Source organism: Schistocerca gregaria, chromosome 2 (assembly GCF_023897955.1).
Source record: "Schistocerca gregaria isolate iqSchGreg1 chromosome 2, iqSchGreg1.2, whole genome shotgun sequence".
NCBI classification, from domain to species: Eukaryota; Metazoa; Arthropoda; class Insecta; order Orthoptera; family Acrididae; genus Schistocerca; species Schistocerca gregaria.
Window position 1 is genome coordinate 1023966464 of NC_064921.1, and position 18574 is coordinate 1023985037.

The 18574-nt window shown below is 38.4% G+C and overlaps 1 protein-coding gene across 1 annotated transcript in view; it reads left to right on the plus strand.

Annotated features, from left to right (window-relative positions):
- LOC126335534 (hepatocyte growth factor-regulated tyrosine kinase substrate) overlaps positions 1-18574 on the plus strand; it is a 108451-nt gene that overhangs the window by 16057 nt on the left and 73820 nt on the right. Inside the window, exons 3-5 of the mRNA XM_049998908.1 lie at positions 5055-5130; positions 16462-16650; positions 17524-17673. Of these exons, the coding sequence (XP_049854865.1) occupies positions 5055-5130; positions 16462-16650; positions 17524-17673 (415 nt within the window). The remainder of the gene's footprint in view (positions 1-5054; positions 5131-16461; positions 16651-17523; positions 17674-18574) is intronic.

The following is an 18574-nucleotide window of genomic DNA, read 5'->3' on the forward strand; positions in this document are numbered from 1 at the left end:
AATCCTCCCCAGTACACCAAGAGTGTCTTTCCGCCGTCCACCTAACCTTCGTAACCTCTTGGTTCATCCCTGTGAAATCCCCAAACCATCTTCCCTACCCTCTGGCTCCTACCCTTGTAACCACCCCCGGTGTAAAACCTGTCCCATACACCCTCCCACTACCACCTAATCCCGTCCTGTAACCTGGAAGGTGTACACTATCAAAGGCAGAGCCACGTGTGAAAGTACCCACATGATTTACCAACTGACATGCCTTCTGTCTTTCCCTCTCCTTTCCTCTTTCCTGATGAAGCAACCTTGGGTTGCGAAAGCTTGAAATTTGTGTGTGTTTTTTATTGTGTCTATCTACCAGTGCTTTCTCATTTGGTAAGTCACGGCATCCTTGTTTTTGTATATATATTTTCCCACATGGAATACTTCCCTCGTCTTCAGTCCAGAGACTGGTTTGATTAGATTAGATTAGATTAATACTTGTTCCATAGATCATGAATACGACACTTCGTAATGATGTGGAACGTGTCAGGTTAATAAAAGATGTCTGTACAAGAAATTACATTACACAAAATATTGCATGACACTAATGATTAAGGGTTTTTTTTTTTTTTTTTTTTTTTTTTTTTTTTTTTTTTTTTTTTTTTAATCTAAAAATTCAGCCAATGAGTAGAAGGAGTTGTCATCTAGAAATTCTTTTAATTTATTTTTAAATGTTAGTTGGCTATCTGTCAGGCTTTTGATGCTGTTTGGTAGGTGCCCAAAGACTTTTGTGGCAGCATAATTTACCCCTTTCTGTGCCAAAGTCAGATTTAACCCTGCATAGTGAAGATCATCCTTTCTCCTGGTGTTATAGGTATGCACACTGCTATTACTTTTGAATTGGGTTGGATTATTATCAACAAATTTCATAAGGGAATATATATACTGTGAGGTTACTGTGAGGATCCCTAGATCCTTAAATAGATGTCTGCAGGATGACCGTGGGTGGGTTCCAGCAATTATTCTGATTACACGTTTTTGTGCAATGAATACTTTTCTACTCAACGATGAATTACCCCAGAATATGATGCCATACGAAAGCAGTGAATGAAAGTAGGCATAGTAAGCTAATTTACTGAGATTCTTATCACCAAAATTTGCAATAACCCTAATAGCATACGTAGCTCAACTCAGACGTTTCAGCAGACCATCAATGTGTTGCTTCCAGTTTAACCTCTCATCAATGGACACACCTAAAAATTTTGAAAATTCTACCTTAGCTACAGACTTCTGTTCAAATTCTATATTTATTACTGGAGTTTTGCCATTTACTGTACGGAACTGTATATACTGTGTTTTATCAAAATTTAAAGAGAGTCCGTTTGCTGAGAACCACTTAATAATTTTGTGAAAAACATCATTTACAATTACATCACTTAGTTCTTGGTTTTTGGATGTTATTACTATACTTGTATCATCAGCAAAAAGAACTAACTTTGCATCTTCATCAATGTGGAATGGTAAGTCATTAATGTATATCAAGAACAGTAAAGGACCTAAGACCGAACCCTGTGGGACCCCGTGCTTGATAGCACCCCAGTTTGAGGAATCAGCTGTTTTAACATTACACGAACCACTTATTTCAACTTTCTGCATTCTTCCAGTTAAGTATGAATTAAACCATTTGTGCACTGCCCCACTCAAACCATAATGATTTAGCTTATCTAAAAGAATTCCATGATTTACACAATCAAAGGCCTTTGAGAGATCACAAAAAATACCAATGGGTGATGTCCGGTTATTCAGAGCATTTAATATTTGATCAGTGAAAGCATATATAGCATTTTCTGTTGAAAAGCCTTTCTGAAAACCAAACTGACATTTTGTTAGTACTTTATTTTTACAAATATGGGAGGCTACTCTTGAATACATTACTTTCTCAAAAATTTTTGATAGAGCTGTCAGAAGAGAGATTGGGCGGTAGTTGTTGACATCCGACATATCCCCCTTTTTATGCAATGGTTTTACAATGGCATATTTCAGTCTCTCGGGGAAAACACCCTGCTCCAAAGAGCTATTACATACGTGGCTGAGAATTCTACTTATCTGTGGGGAACAAGCTTTAAGTACTTTGCTGGAAATGCCATCAATTCCGTAAGAGCTTTTACTTTTCAGTGAGTTTATTATTTTACTGATTTCAGAGGGAGAGGTTGGTGGAATTACAGCTGTTTCAAACTGTGCAGGTATGGCCTCTTCTATTAATAGCCTTGCCTCTTCTAGTGAAGATCTAGATCCTATTTTCTCCACAACATTTAAAAAATGATTATTCAAAATATTTTCAATTTCTGATTGTTTGTTAGTGCACTTGTCATTCAATTTTATTGCACTAAAGTCTTCCTGTGCTCTTGGTTGCCCTGTTTACCTTTCAATAATATTCCAAATTGCTTTAATTTTATTATCAGAGTTACTGATCTCAGACATGATACACATGCTTCTGGACTTTTTAATAACTTTTCTTAGTACCGCACAATAGTTTTTATAATATTGAACAATTTCGGGGTCAGTACTCCATCTTGCTGTTAGATACAGTTCTCTTTTGCGGTTGCAAGATATTCTTATTCCTTTAGTTAGCCAAGGTTTTTTATATGTTTTCTTGGAATTATGTTTAACTATTTTCTTGGGAAAACAATTTTCAAATACCCTTAAAAATGTATTGTGAAATAAGTTATATTTCAAGTTTGCATCGGGTTCCTTATACACTTCATCCCAGTCTAGCTGCTGTAGGCTTTCCCTAAAGTTCGCAATATTTATATTGTTAATTGAACGCACTGCTTTGAAAGTCTGATTTATTATACTGCATGGAGCTATGTCATGTACTGTAACAAGCTGTGCACTATGATCTGAAAGACCATTCTCAACAGGATAAGCATTTATGTCCTTAAACTTATCTTGGTCTATAAGAAAGTTATCTATCAATGTACTGCTGTTCTTTGTTATCCGAGTAGGAAAATCAATGACGGAGCTCAAATTGAAAGAACTGAGTAATACTAAAAGGTCATTCTTCCTATTACACTCTTTCAGGGAATCAACATTGAAATCCCCACAAATGATAATTTGCTTCCCCCTGTCTGACAGATAGCACAACAAAGCATCCAAGTTTTCCAGAAATAGCTGGAAATTCCCTGAGGGGGACCTATACACTGTTACAATTATGAAAGTGCCATCCTTTAGTTTAAGTTCAGTGGCACATGCTTCCATATGTTGCTCTACACAAAATTTTTTAGTTTCTAAATTTTTTGCACTGTGGAAGCTTTTGACATATATGGCAACTCCTCCTCTCATCATATTATCTCTACTTACATGTGCAGCTAATTTGTACCCATTGATGCTAACCTTTTGCATATCAGTGACAATGTGATGCTCAGACAGGCATAGTACATCTATTACATTCTCAGTTTCTATATCTTCTAAACAAAGCAGAAGCTCATCAATTTTATTGTTCAATCCCCCAATATTTTGATGAAATATACTAACATTTTTCATTTTACTTTTGCAACTATCTTGAACTTTTTTGACATCTTTAGTACTTGCATGGCTGAGTTTCCCACTGGACACTGATCTTACACTAAAAAAGAGTTTCCACCATGAGATGTAGTTCCTCCCCCCTTTAAATTTCCTGCTATCAGCCCAGCCAGTTTACCCTTCCCTTTCCTGTTGAGGTGTAGGCCATGTCTAGTATAGTCCCACCTACAGAGTGAATCAACACGAACCACACCAATGTGTGACCCCGCACCAGATCCAAGTAGCCGTTCCAACTCCAAATTAACTCTCCTGACAGAAGAGGTCAAATGAGGTCGGTCGTGGCGCTCCAGAACCGACACAAACCCAACACTGGTATGATTCGATGCCGATGCAATCTTTGCCAGGTCACACTCTATGCTGTACCCCGGATCTCTGTCAATACTGTTGCCCGGCCCACCCACAATAACCACGGTGTCTTCCTTAGTAAAACCTTTACATAGTGAACCTAAATCCTCTGTAACCTGCCCAAGTTCAGCACTAGGTTTGAAAAAACTTGTGACCTGGTAATCCAACCCTAATTCATCCTGCAGAAGTTGGCCCACACCCCTAGCATGCGAACTACCTAGCAACAAGACTTTCTTTCTCTTTGCAGACTTCCCTACATTCTTAATCAATTTGCTGCTGAAAGCTTGTTGAGCCCTGTGTACATCTACTTCTGTGAGAGGCTCATCAGTTTCTGACTGAGGCAACAGGTCAAACCTATTTTGTACATTAATAACAAAGCGGTCAGAAGAATTTCTTGGCCTGTTCCTCATGCCTGTTGCCACTTCCCACACCTGTTGATGCAGCTCTTCATGCTATTCTATCATGTGCAAGCTTCTTCATCTCCCAGTACCTACTGCAAGCTACATCCTTCTGAATCTGCTTAGTGTATTCATCTCTTGGTCTCCCTCTATGATTTTTACCCTCCACACTGCCCTCTAGTACTAAATTGGTGAGCCCTTGATGCCTCTGAACGTGCTCTACCAACCAATCCCTTCATCTAGTCAAGTTGTGCCACTACTTTCTCTTCTCTCCAATTATATTCAGTACCTCCGCATTAGTTATGTGATCTACCCATCTAATCTTCAGCCTTCTTCTGTAACTGAGCATCTTAGCTGAAGTTAATCCATCCATGTTTCATGTAGGGATACAATCACTAATAATATTTTATGTATTAAAATGCTATGGATATAAATCGAGGGATAAGTATGGCATGTTACCTTTTTGTCTCTGAGCAGTACTGAATATGGTAAAGTAATAAACTGTTTGCACTTAAGACTGCAGATAAATCCAAAATAAGTATTGTGTTAAAACTTAAGATATATTTGGCAGACTGGATTAAAATTAGTGTGCAAGATGTCTATGAAAGGAAAATGGATATTTTATCTCCTTTTTTTTCACCAATTTCTGGTTATCATTTCTTTCTCATGAAATGGAAGTGCTATGCAAGCCTGCACATATGTATTTCATGACGACCATGCATTTAATTTGCTATAATTTCTCTACTTATATTTCAGGCCAAAGTATGCTCTAGCTGCAATTAAGAAGAAACTCTACAATGCAAACCCTCATATTGCAATGTTTGGGCTTCTGGTAAGTTCTCTAAAATTCTTTGAAAATTTACCTTGTGCAAAAATAATGTAATATTTTAGAATTTTTATCTGCCACTTCATGTAGAAGAAAGAAAGGTAGGAAGTAAGAAATGGTTGATAAGCAGATACTGTATTTTATTTATTTGTTTATTTATTTATATCCCGTAAATCCAGTACTGCGAGTCATTCGCACGGATGTAGGACGTGTCAGAATTATTACAAGGAATACATAAGCGTACCTCTTGCAAGAGGATATCTGGTATAAGACAAAATACACATTAATAGATATAGAAAAAATTGCATTAAAAATATGGTAGATCTTGATAGCTAAATGAAAGACACAGTAATATTAACAGTGATTGCGAGTATCGTAATGAACAATAGCACATCAAATTAGTAAATGAAAAAATCAAATACAGTTAACTCTACTGAAATATTCTTGTTCCAAATAGAAGGAATTATCTAATAATTACTGTTTGAGCTGTTGTTTAAATTTGGGAAGCTCGTGGATAAGTAATGTCAGTGATGGTGGGAGAGCGTTGAACACCTTGCAGCTCAGGTAATGGACTCCTTTTTGTACAATAGAAAGGTTTTTTGATTCGTAATGGAGGTCCATCTTCCATCTGGTATTGTGGGTATGGTATGAATCATTGGTTTTGTACGATTGTCCATTGTTACCAATGAAACATAACAGGGAGTAAATATACTGGCATGCGGTTGTCAGTATCCCTAATTTTCTGAAAAGGTTTGTACAATAATGTTTAGGCTGGACTCCGCTCATTATCCTAATAACTCTCTTTTGGGCAATGAATATTTTTTTGGATAGTGGCTGATTACCCCAGAAAACTATACCATACAGCAATAATGCATGGAAATAACTAAAATAAGCAGTTTTTGTGGTGTCTCGGACACATAGAGTGGAAATAATATGAACAGCGAATGTTGCTGAACTGAGTTTTTTGTGGAGGTGCAAAATATGTTCAGACCATTTTAGACTGTTGTCAATGTGTACACCCAGAAACTTGGTTGACTCAACTTGTAGTACCTCACTACCATTCAGTGTAATACTTAATTGATCCTCAACTTCTTTCCTTATTTGGAAATGCACAAACAGGGTCTTATTAACATTGAGTGATAACCCATTATTTACAAACCAATTACATACTTCACTAAAGACGATATTGGTCGATTCCTCAAGATTGAGGTTGGGAGTTTTGTTGATGAGGATAGAGGTGTCATCAGCAAAAAGAGTAAAGTGAGTTTTAAAGCTAGTATGCAAGGGAAGGTCTTTGCTTTGAGGAAGAGAAGGGGGCCAAGTACAGAGCTCTGAGGAACAGCCAATAGAGCCCCAGCTAGATGACACAGAGTACCCCTCAGAGTCATTGAACATGACCTTCTGCTATCTTCCATCTAGGTAGGATTTAATCCATAAGCCAACTGAGCCACTTATACCATAATATTCCGCCTTTGCTAAGAGGGTTTCATGATTAACACTATCAAAGGCCTTAGAAAGGTCACAGAAGATACCAACAGGAGATAATTTATTATTAAATGACTCTTAAGATTTGAGGCTGAAGGAAAAAATAGCTTGTCTGTTGATAAACCCCATTGAAATCTGAACTGGCTACTGTTTAATACCTTATAATGCATGAGGTTTTCAATAAGTCTTTTCTGAACCAATTTCTCATGAACTTTAGAAAAGGTTGTTAAAGGGGAGATAGGCCGATAGTTGGTAACATCGGCTTTATCGCCTCTTTTAAAGAGTGGTTGGACAATAGCATACTTTAGTCTCTCGGGAACAATTCCGTGCTGGATGGATTCATTGAATATGTGGCACAGTATTTTGCTTATCGGCTTATAGCACTCCTTCAGTTATCTTGAAGAGATACCATCTATGCCAACAGAATTCTTGCGGAAGTGAGTTCCTCCTAGCTTGGGTCAATAAAGAGTAGTGTCTTAAAACATAAATGTCGCCCCTTTTTACTTTATCCTACTTTCTGTTAGCTCCTTTATGTCTTGTGAAGAAGCATCTGTGTAATAGTTCCAAAAAATAGTGGTTACACTAATATGTTTTTCTGTCATTGTTGCTGCAGTTGTTCCTCTGTCACCAATAGGTGAATAGAATCTCCTGTGCTGTCACATATACTGTGTTATAGACACACACACAACTGTGTGTGTATGTGTGTATGTATGTATGTATGTATGTATGTATGGATGGATGGATATATGTGTGTGTGCGTGCGCGCGAGTATATGCCTATCCTTTCCCCCTAAGGTAAGTCTTTCCGCTCCCGGGATTGGAATGACTCCTTACCCTCTCCCTTAAAACCCACATCCTTTCATCTTTCCTTTTCCTTCCCTCTTTCCTAACGAAGTAGCCGCCGGTTGCGAAAGCTCGAAATTCTGTGTGTATGTTTGTGTGTTTTATTCATTGTGCCTATCTACCGGCGCTTTCCCGCTTGGTAAGTCTTGGAATCTTTGTTTTTAATATATTTTTCCCATGTGGAAGTTTCTTAAGACAGAGATTACTGCTAAAACACTGTGCACGCATTAATAAGAGTGAAAAGCCAAGTGCATTGTATGTAACAGAGGTGTGAAGGGGATGACAAAAAACAGATAGGTTAGAAAATGAAAGATGTAGAAAACTAAAATGGAGTAAAGAAAGGAGTGGTTACTTGAAGAAATGCTAAGACAGTGTGACCTGTGCCTCTTTCCAAGAACTGGGTATTGTTAGAGGGATCTGTGATAGATTATAATTAGATGAGGCGCTAACTAAGCCGCAAATTCAGTATAGAATCTTATAGGAATTCCATCGATCCCTGGAGCTTTGTTCAATTTTAACAACTTCAGCTGTTTTCAACACCACTGACTCTAATACTTATTTCATTCTTCTTTTCAGTGGTAGGAGGATTAAATTGGTACAGTTTGCCTGGGTTTTTCTTTGCAAAGGAACATTTGAAAATGGAGTTAAGCGTTTCAGCTTTTGTTTTGCTACCCTCAATTTCAGTTCCTGTCTCATTTACTATGGAGTGGTCACGAACTTTGGTATTAGTAACAGCGTTTGCATACAGTCGAAATTTCTTCGGGTTCTGGGGAAGATTACGCCAATCATAGAAGGCATCATGCATTGCTCTCTTGACATCCCGCTGTGTTTCATTCAGAATCTCTCTATCTATAACTCTACACTCTGTTCTACACCTATTGAGCTGTAATTTCTGTTTCTTTAGAAGTTTCTTTACAGTGACTGTGTACCATGAAGGTTGCCTCCCATTATGAATCGTTCTACTGGGTATATATCTGTTCAGTGCATGCTCAACTATTCTTTCAAAGGTGAGCCAGAGTTCCTGTCCATGCTCTTGCTCTGTGCTGAAAGTATCAGGTTCCTTATTGAGATATGACACTACTGATTTTTTATCTGGTGTGCTGAACATATGTATTTTTTTGCTTGTTTCAGTTGTTCTTTGTTAATTATTGTTGCCACAACCGCATCATGGTCACTGACACTAGTTTCAATGTGGACACCCTCAAAGTGGTTAGGTCTGTTTGTTGCCACTAGATCCAGTTTATTCACATCATGGGTGGGGTTCCTGACTATCTGTTCTAAGTAATTTTCAGAAAAGGCTTTACATAAAGTTTCACAGGATGTCTCATAACTCCCACCACTATCAGAACTGCAGTTTTAATAATTAATTATTAGATGGTAAAGTCTTCACTGATGATTATAGTATGATTGGGGAACTAATGTGCAAGTGAACTGAGGTTTTCCCGTGTAGAAGGGGAAGAGTTTCAATTTGTGCGATTGGTGTTGGTAGTTGGTGCTGCGTAACAGTATCTCGTGGAGGGAGCGGAGCAGAGATGGCTCAGGAGTGCCTGTTTCATGGAGCTTTGTGTCTGTAATATCAGGTAGTGATGAATAGGGATTGGTGGAACGTGAAAACTTGAAGGTCATTGTGAGAAGAGGGGTGACACCCAGAGTGAGGAATCTTCAAGCTGTTGAGGGGAAGAGGAGGGGGATTTCAGAGCTTGAGCTTAGGCAACATTTAAGGAACAGGTTGTGGGACTGGGCTGGAGGGATGAATAGGAATTCTCTTCTGAACTCGAAGTTTTCAGTCTTATTTATATGTCTGTCGACAACCCATCCCCTCTACTATTCCTTTAGTTATAAAATTACTATTTACATTTAAAAAGTACTTTCAATTACAATACCAATTTTTGGGAATGAACATCAACAAGATTCTTTACATGCAGACCTTCGGATGCTTACCACAGCCATTTATTAAGCGAAGTAGTAGCATGTTTTAAGTTACTGTGGGTTGCCACATCCTGTGTAGGATGAGTACAAACCCGTCCCTGATTACAGAAAATTATATCTAAGGAATGATACCAGATACAACTAATTATTTTGCTAGAACTGGTAGCCTCACACTCAAAGTATTTTGTGGACACCCTTCCGCATGTGCTCCATTTGTTGTGTGTAGAATGTCTAGGGGACACTCAGTTGCTCTCCATGTCTTTGACAATGTCTGTTCTCTCACCACCTCTGTATTATTTGTATTTGTCCTTTAAGAGTTTGCTCATCAGGAACTGGTGAACTGAACACTTAATCGTTCGTTAGTGTAACCCAACCAAAGGGGTTATGTATGGTGAACGTGGTGGCCACAATGTTGGACTGTCTCTTCCAATCCATTTGCCTGGAAAGGTTTCATCCAAGAACTAATGAACAAATAAACCCTCAGTCTGTTTTTTAAAGATTTTCCAGTCTGTGAAATTGCTACTACTCAGTGAAGTAGCTCATCATCATGAGGCCAAGTGTACTACCCATCACCAGTACTCCCACCAAGAAAAAATCCTTGGCAGTATTGAGAATTGCCCGGGTCCTCCACTGACAGCCATCTACACTGGTTATGTTACCATCTTATCTCTCTTACTTGTCTCTGAGTAATCTGCCTTTACTAAATCCAGTCTGCTCTTCACTAATAACAATTTACAAGTTTTTTTAAGACTGCTATTTATTATTGACAATATTATGAAAAGGATAGACTATTATTCACCATGTTGAGTCACAAACAGGCACAATGAATAGGCTACCAAATATGTAAGCTTTGACACACACACACACACACACACACACACACACACACACACACACACACACACACACACTCTTACACAAATGCAGCTGACACATGCATGACCACTATTTATGGCTGCCGAGGCCAGACTGTGAGCAAATGTACATAACGGGAGAACCAGTCTGGGTCGTGGGGGTAAGGAGAAGGCTGGGGTTGGGGTGGAGAGTGGGAGAGAGAGGTGGGTGCAGTTGGGGTTCGGTAAAGTGCTGTTTGTGGCAGCATTTAGGGATGAGTTGGAGAGAGGATAGGGAAACTGGGTGCAGACAGGAAGTTAGATGGAAGGGTGGGGGGGGGGGGGGGGGGAGACATTTGGAGCACTTGTGGAATAGAAGGCTATGGAGTGGGAGAAGGAAGGGATAGGTGGGTGAAGGACAATGACTAACAAAGGTTGAGACCAGGAGGGTTATGGGAAAGTAGGATAAATTGCAGGGAGAATTCCCACCTGCGCATTTCAGAAAAGCTGGTGTTAGTTGGAAGGATCCAGAGGGCACAGGCTGTGAAACAATCATTAAAATGAAGGGCATTGTGATGGGTAGTCCAGCTGTTTCTTGGCCACAGTTTCAGTGGCAATTCATGTGAACAGACAGCTTGTTGGTTGTCATGTTCATTTAGAACAAAACATGGTGGAAAACATGGTGGTTGCAGCTTAGCTTGTAGTTAACATGACTGGTTTCACAGGTAGCCATCCCTTTGATGGAATAGGTGATGCTTGTGGCCGGACTGGAGTAGGTGATGATGGGAGCAAGCATGGGATAGGTGTTGCATCTAGGTCTCTTGCAGGATTTGAACCATGAAGGAAGGGGTGGGGAGCAGGGGTACAGACTTTCAGCAATTCCACGTCTCTTGTCTTTTCCATGTTTTGTACATCATCATACTTCCTCACCTTTCTGTACTTCGTGAGGTCCCCCTTGAAGAGGGTACTGGCCTCTCCCTAGGGAAATCCAGGTGCTACCTTAAGGCATCTTGGTATGCCCGAATGAAATACTCCCTCAGGCCTCGCAGGCTAATACTGTCAGGGTTGAAAAAACAAGAATTGTCCAAGAGAGACTGAAAGAGGAGAAAACAGAAGTAGTCTTACACAACTAAATGGAGGCAATGTCATATGTAGCTAAGGGCCCATGGTGATTGCTACCCATGGATTTCCAATAAAGGAGCCCCATATGAAGACAACTTTTTGTCTGCTATCTTACCTATTGACCATTCGGGCATGAATGACCCTACCAAGAACATAGCTCCTGCCAGCATAGCTCTGTGGATCATTAAGGTACAGACCTCCCCATCTTGAGGTATTGGTCTAAGTGCAGAAAATACTTTTGTGCAAAATACAATTGTAGTGGAAGATAGATGTATGCACAGGAAGTGTCTGCCGCCTAAGCAGGGGGCAGAGTAAGAGGTAGCTGTGAGAAATATTGGAAGTGGAAGATAGGTGATCCAGAATAAGAGAAAGAGATTGGGAGGGTGGGGGGTGGGGGTGGGGGGGCAGCTGGTGATGAGATGATCTGTGGTGGAATAACTTTTACACTATGGGTACTGCAAATAATTTTAACTTGGAGAGGCAGTTGTAGCTTAGATCATCTGAAAATTGTAAATATTTTTTACCGTGACATGCTCATAGTCAGTAGGTGCTCAGTACAAAGCATAAAACACAACATTGAGTTGTTGGCTTCAATGCATGGGAGATGTTGAAATTTTCCTTTACATTGCTATCAATCAAAATTACTTACATTAATTACATGAAGGAGAAATGGGTTTCAAATCCCAGTACAGGCAGCCAGATTTGAGTTTCCTTTGTTGTATAATACTTCAAAATGGACAGTTTTTTTGTGTTTGTGTAAAGTGATGACAGACCTGATGTTAGATGGTTGTGAATGGATACACTATACGACAACTCGCTAGGGAATGGTCCAATCTGACATGTTGAAAACTACCTTAAATTTTGCACACAGGAAGAATACACCAAAAGAAATGCATTGTCGTGATTTTAGCTGCTAAGATGCACTGCAAGTTTTTTTTTTTAAATGTTGAAGTTACTCCTCTGTGCCACACGAAGAGCAGCTTATTACGGCAGTTTGTACAGCCATTCCTGTCAAGCATGGAATTGGCGAATAAGCAGACACAGTCATGATGAGAACACAGTGTGTAGTGCAAAGTTGAAAGTGCACTCACGCGAATTTTAAGCACTTTAACCATACCAAAAAATATTTCAAATCATTATTTTTTGGAAATCTTGCCGTTAGCATCATCAGCTAAACTGTTGTAGGTGTAACTGTTACACAAGTGACTATCAGAGAAAAGAAAGCAACGCTGTGCATGATGTTATATTACTGACAACTTCCATCTGTCAGAACTTGTAATTTGTTGACATGAAATATTTCATAACAATTTTATAGCACAGTTCTTATATTAATGTTTGAATAACGTATATTATTTCCTAGTAATCTCAAAAATGTGAAGTGTGCATTGGATGCTGAAAACTGACATTTTCCGGGTACCAGGCACAACTGTTGAAAGGCAAATTAATGCTTTCAGGCATTTCACAGCAATTACTAGTTTTATTTAGACGGAATGTGCATGGGGTAAGAAATGGTCATGGCTGTTGTTCTGCGTATTGTGCCGTGTATGAGGCATACTTGTTCAAATTCACTGTTGTGCTATTGAGTGAGGTGGCACAGTGCGTCCGGCCATCCAAATTAATGTTTTCTATGATTTTCCTAAATTCCTCAGGCAAATGCTGAGATGGTTCCTCCGAAAGGATACGGCTGATTTTCTTCCCTGTCCTTCACATAAATACGAGGTTGTGGTTGTTCTCTCTCTCTCTCTCTCTCTCTCTCTCTCTCTCTCTCTCTCTCTAATGACCTTGATGTCGATGGGTTGTTAAACCCATTCTTCCTTCGTTTCTTCTTTACTGTTCTATTGATAAACCTGAAATGACAAGCAGATGTTGCAAGTTATATAATCTGGCAATTTCTGGAAAATTCCATACACTGGTGAAAAATTTCTTTATCATGCGACTGAATCACACTATTAGTTCTGAATTGGACCTGAATTATATTAACTGTCTTTTGTCATTCTTCTAAAGACAGAAGTGGTGTTGTGTCCAGACCAACATTCCAACAAAAGCAATGAATTATTTTCTGCAAACGCTAAGAAGACATTTCAGAGGTAGTATAGAAAAGTCTCCTCTCTCATTTCTCCAGATTTTGCAGTCTCAATTACAAGATTTTTGCTACCAAACAGTAATTTTTGGTGCTAATTTGCCTAGAGGTTCCTGAAGATAGACATGAAGCTCACCTGTGCTTCAAGCTTGTGCTACAAACTTCAATATAAATGACGATTGGTTTGCACACATTTCTCACACGAACCCTGACTGTCTTTATACACAGCATTTTAGGAGATAACGAGAAAGCTTTTCTTCCCCCCCCCCCCCCCCCCCCCCCCCCCCCCCCCCCCCCCCCCCCCCCCCCCCCCCCCCCCTCTCCACATCAGCTATAAATTTCTCTATTGTGTTACCTATTAATGACATGTTTGCTTCTAGTAAACTTAATGATTTTGCAACTTCTTTTTCCATGTAATTCCCTGAATTTGATTAACCAGATCAAAGAAGCACAGAAATCTGTAATATTCATCTCATCTGCAGTTCAGAGGGCCCTGTCTCGTAGATGTTCCTTGGTAATGGTGCAGGACTCTTATGAGCAATTCTAAATCTTTCAAATAATTTTTGTCACTTTTGTGAGTTTCATTAAAGTGCATATTTTGTTTTTTGTGCATATTTTTCTTCCATTTATACAGTTCACATTCAGAGTTCAGGAAATGAAACTGGCTTTGCACACTGCTTAATTTTAAACATATTTTCCTACTTTCATTTAACCAGAAACTTAAAGCTAATACTGCAAATATTTTCTGTGGTCTGGGAGGGTACTGTATTAGCACAACAGTCATCATTTGAACCCAATTCATGGAACTGTTAGAGTTATTTTCTATTTCTTGTAATTCTTCCTCCAGAATTTCTAGTGAAATGTTGAAATCAGTTGAATGAATGTCAAAGAAATTAACTAATAAATATCACATTTGTAGGTCTTCATGTGAAGTAGGTGATTTCAATTGCATACTATGTTCTTCAATGTCATTTTCGCAGTGTTGAAAACATTAGTTGAATTCCGAATTACTGTGGAACTCTGGAACATGCATGAAGTCAGATGCTATTATCAGGCAAATGCAAAGGAAACCCTCAGAAAGTTACTTGAGTTTTATCACCATCGTTAACACTTGGCTATACTACAATGGCAACTGTAAATTATTGTGGATATTAAATGAGCTGCAGATTCTGACAAACAGCAGTCATGAACGACTGTGTCAGAGAAACTATAAGTGGAATCTGAAATTTGCTTTACAAATTAGTCGTGCTGTCTCCTGTTGATCAATGTGCTGTCAACCAAGACTATATGCCTGCCGTGTTGTACATTGTCTGCTACAGCTATGGTAGGGATGTGCATTTCTCTAACCATGTGGTGAGCTACAGTTTTGTCAGTTTTTGACTGTTTCTTAAGTATTTGCAGTGTGCCATAGCAGCTAAAATTTTAACTTTGTATTTCTGTCAGTGTGTGCTTCTCGTATAAAAAAATTCAGTGCAGAGTTTGATGTGTCAAATTGGACTGTTCACTTGTCAATACAGCACATCCACCGAGCAAGGTGGCACAGTGGTTAGCACATTGGACTTGCGTTTGGGAGGACAACGGTTCAAACCAACATCCGGCCATCCTGATTTAGGTTTTCCTTGATTTCCCTAAATTGTTTCAGGCAAATGCTGGGATGGTTCCTTTGAGAAGGCACAGCTAACTTCCTTCCCCATCCTTCCCTAATCCGGTGGGACCTATGACCTCGCTGTTTGGTCCCCTCCCACAAATCAACCAAACAACCACACATCCACCAATGGCAATTATATTTCTTTATTCTGGTTGGGAATGCAAATTAAATTGATCATTCAGTCTACAGTGTAGTAAAAGACAGATTGCTACTTACGATAAAGACGACACATCAAGTTGCAGACAGGCACAATTAAGATACTCGCATGAAGCTTTTGGCCATTCAGCCACAACCTCCATCAGTAAAAGAGAGGCACACACCTTTCACTCACACAAGCAAGCACACCTCATGCACACTTGATTACCGACTCTCAGGCTGATTCAGTCTCATACATAATATTCCATACCCTCTGTTAGGTGCTATAATAATTTTTATTATGTGTAAACGGCTTTCAAAGAGAAACTTTAAGGCTCAGTGAGCAGATCTCTGTATAGGTGGCAAAAATGAAGACTAGATAGGTCTTGGCAGGATAGCGTTAGTGAGTTGCTCCAGTGGCAGACACTACAAGATACACATTGTGCATTACGGAGTGGTTTACTATTGAAATTTTGAGACAGTACTTTCTGGGAAGAGTCAGACAACATATTACTTCCTTCACATACATCTTTTGAAATGATCATGACAAGAAAATTTGAGAAATTAGAGCTAATACAGAGTCTTACTGTCAGTCATTCTTCCCATGTGCTGTCCACGTGTGGAATGGAGTGAGGGGGGGAAGGGGTAGCAGAACTACCATCTGCCACAAACCATCAGGTGGTTTTCAGAGTATTGATGTAGATGTAGAGGAATGCCTGGAAAAAGTTTTCCACATGACTTGTTGGTGCAGCAGTTTGTGTTTTGTGTTCTCCTGCTTTCGTTTCCTCTATAGCCTTATGGTGTCCTGTGATTTAATGTTCTGGACATTGTATCTTTCATTTTGATAACTTCAGGATTTTACTGTGTCTTCTAATTGCACTTGAATTTTAAAGAATGGACTTTTAATGAGAAAAGTTATATGTAGTTCATAGCTTTATTGGGCTATTTTAATGAGTCATGGTTTATCGCTCTGAGTTTCTTGTAGTCTGTACAGGTGTGATGCTTTGATTTGTAAATCAACCTTTATAGTGAAACTCCGTTTGCCATTATTTGTTAATTGGTTGATTTTTATGTATATTGGCTGGCTCTATTGGGAAGACACAGATTCTGTGTAAACTAAACTTGTGATTGAAGGGTTAGCATTTGTTGTCAGAAAAACCCTGGGAAGATCTGGTGTTCAGTTTTTATTAGTATTTCTATTTTGTCTGAGTACATTGGAGTGCTCTTTTTTGTGAAATTTAAAAAAAATGCTTTTGTATCTAGGTTTTAGAATCATGTGTGAAGAATTGTGGTCACCTTATCCATGATGAAATTGGCACTAAGCAGTATATGGAGCAGCTGCGTGAATTAGTAAAAACAACAAACCATGAAAATGTTAAAAACAAAGTATTAGAAATGATTCAAGCATGGGCTTATGCCTTTAGAAATAGCCCAAAGTACAGAGCAGTGCAGGTGAGAATAACATTTTTATTTTTCACATAAATGTTTTTTAATATTAGCAATTAGTTTCGTAACAGATTTTTTTTTCTTTTTTTTCCCCCTTATTCATTTCTTGAGTTGGTTTGCTGTAGACCTTTTACATTTTTCTGTTTGTAGCCAGTGTCTTTGTATGATGGTTGCTGTTGCAGCCTTTTATCTGTCATCAGTTGTTCAATGTATATATTCCTTCCTGGGTCTTGCTGTGCTGTTTTTTACTTCTTCTGAACCTTTCAGTATTACTTCACTATATTAGCAGGTCTTAAAATGTGTCCTGCCCCAAGTTTCTTCCCTCCACAGATCTAGTGTCACTTCCATTTTTTCAGCACTTCATTTAGTACTCTTTTCACCCAAAACATCTTCAGGATTCAATGATAGCACCATGTTTGGATGGTGGTTCCTATTCTTTTCCTTTCCAGTGCTACCATTCTCCAGGTCTAACTCTCATACAATAGTATGCTCAACAAAAAATGTTTCTAATAGATTATTTTTAATTTCTAGTCCTATGCTATTTGAAATAGTTTCCTCTGCCTGTTGAACTGTATTGCTTGGTTATTTCTGCTGATAATTTATTTACTCCTCCTGCCACCAGATTTTATATTGCAATGTGACAGTAAGTAAATTCTTTGTCCGAAAAGTTGAGCAGTGAAAAATTGCTGTAATTTGTTTCTATGCAATATTGTAATTATGAGAGAAGTTTTCAAACATACATTTGTTTTTCAAGCCTATGCAATATTTTTTTCTTGCATAGGAATCTTGTCCTTGATATTTATTATTAATTTGTATCCAGAACTGGTTGTATTACTTTGATGAAGGTATTTAGCTACAGGAATCTTTTCAATATTGCAGGACACACTAAATATTATGAAAACTGAGGGCTACAAATTTCCAGTTCTGAAAGAGAGTGATGCCATGTTTTCTGCAGACACTGCTCCAGAATGGGCAGATGGTGATTGTTGCCATCGTTGTCGTGTTTCGTTTGGAGTGGTTCAGCGAAAGGTAAGCTTCACTTTGTATAGCTGTTAGTTTAAATTGTAACAGATAAAGTTTTAACTCCAGTTTGGTAATGGAATTGGTCCTGTCATGCTAAAAAATTATTTCAGTGTTGGCAGAATCATTCAATAAAAAATGTTATTTGAATTATTAAAGTTAATTTGTTTAATTTGATGACTGTGCTGCTTCATATAAAAAGTTATCATATTTAACGAAGTAGGCTTTCTACTTTTAGAATCCCTCAAAAGTTAAGCCTCATTTGTCAAACTCATTCCTTTACAGTTACACTGAATTGACAAGCTTCAGAATTTGTGTGGGATGACTGTGACAAAAATGTATTATAAATTCAAGTAGCCCTATTGTTAGTACTTAATGTTTTTTATGTTTGTGGGAAAGACTAGCGGAATGTTAGTTGAATAGAATTTTCATTTATGGTCATGACAGAAACATTCTTTTATACAAAAATGTTTCCATATTGTTAGTAAAGGTATTTGCAATACTGGAATTGTAACTGAGAACTTCGTATCAGCTAATGATTTTGTTTTTTGTCAGGAAATTGATTTGTGGATTTCTGTTTTTTTGTCAGAAAATTGAGTTGTGTAAGAAGTTTCTGCACTGCTACATATAAAATGTGGAAAACAAAAACATCACCAAATTGTTACTGATCAGTAAAATTATTTAATTGTTGCATTGTACTTAGTTAGCTGATTTACAAGTTTATTGTTGTATTTACATGGCTCATGTTTTTAGGAATGGTTTTGTCTTGTTAAGTTCACTTGGGCAGTTCACCTTGAAGTGCATTATATTAATCCTCAGGGCCAATCTTTTCCAAAGTGAAAGTGATCTTGGTCTCTTTACCCTTGTCACTCTGACAAATTAGTCTATTCAAAGAAATTGATGAAGGTAA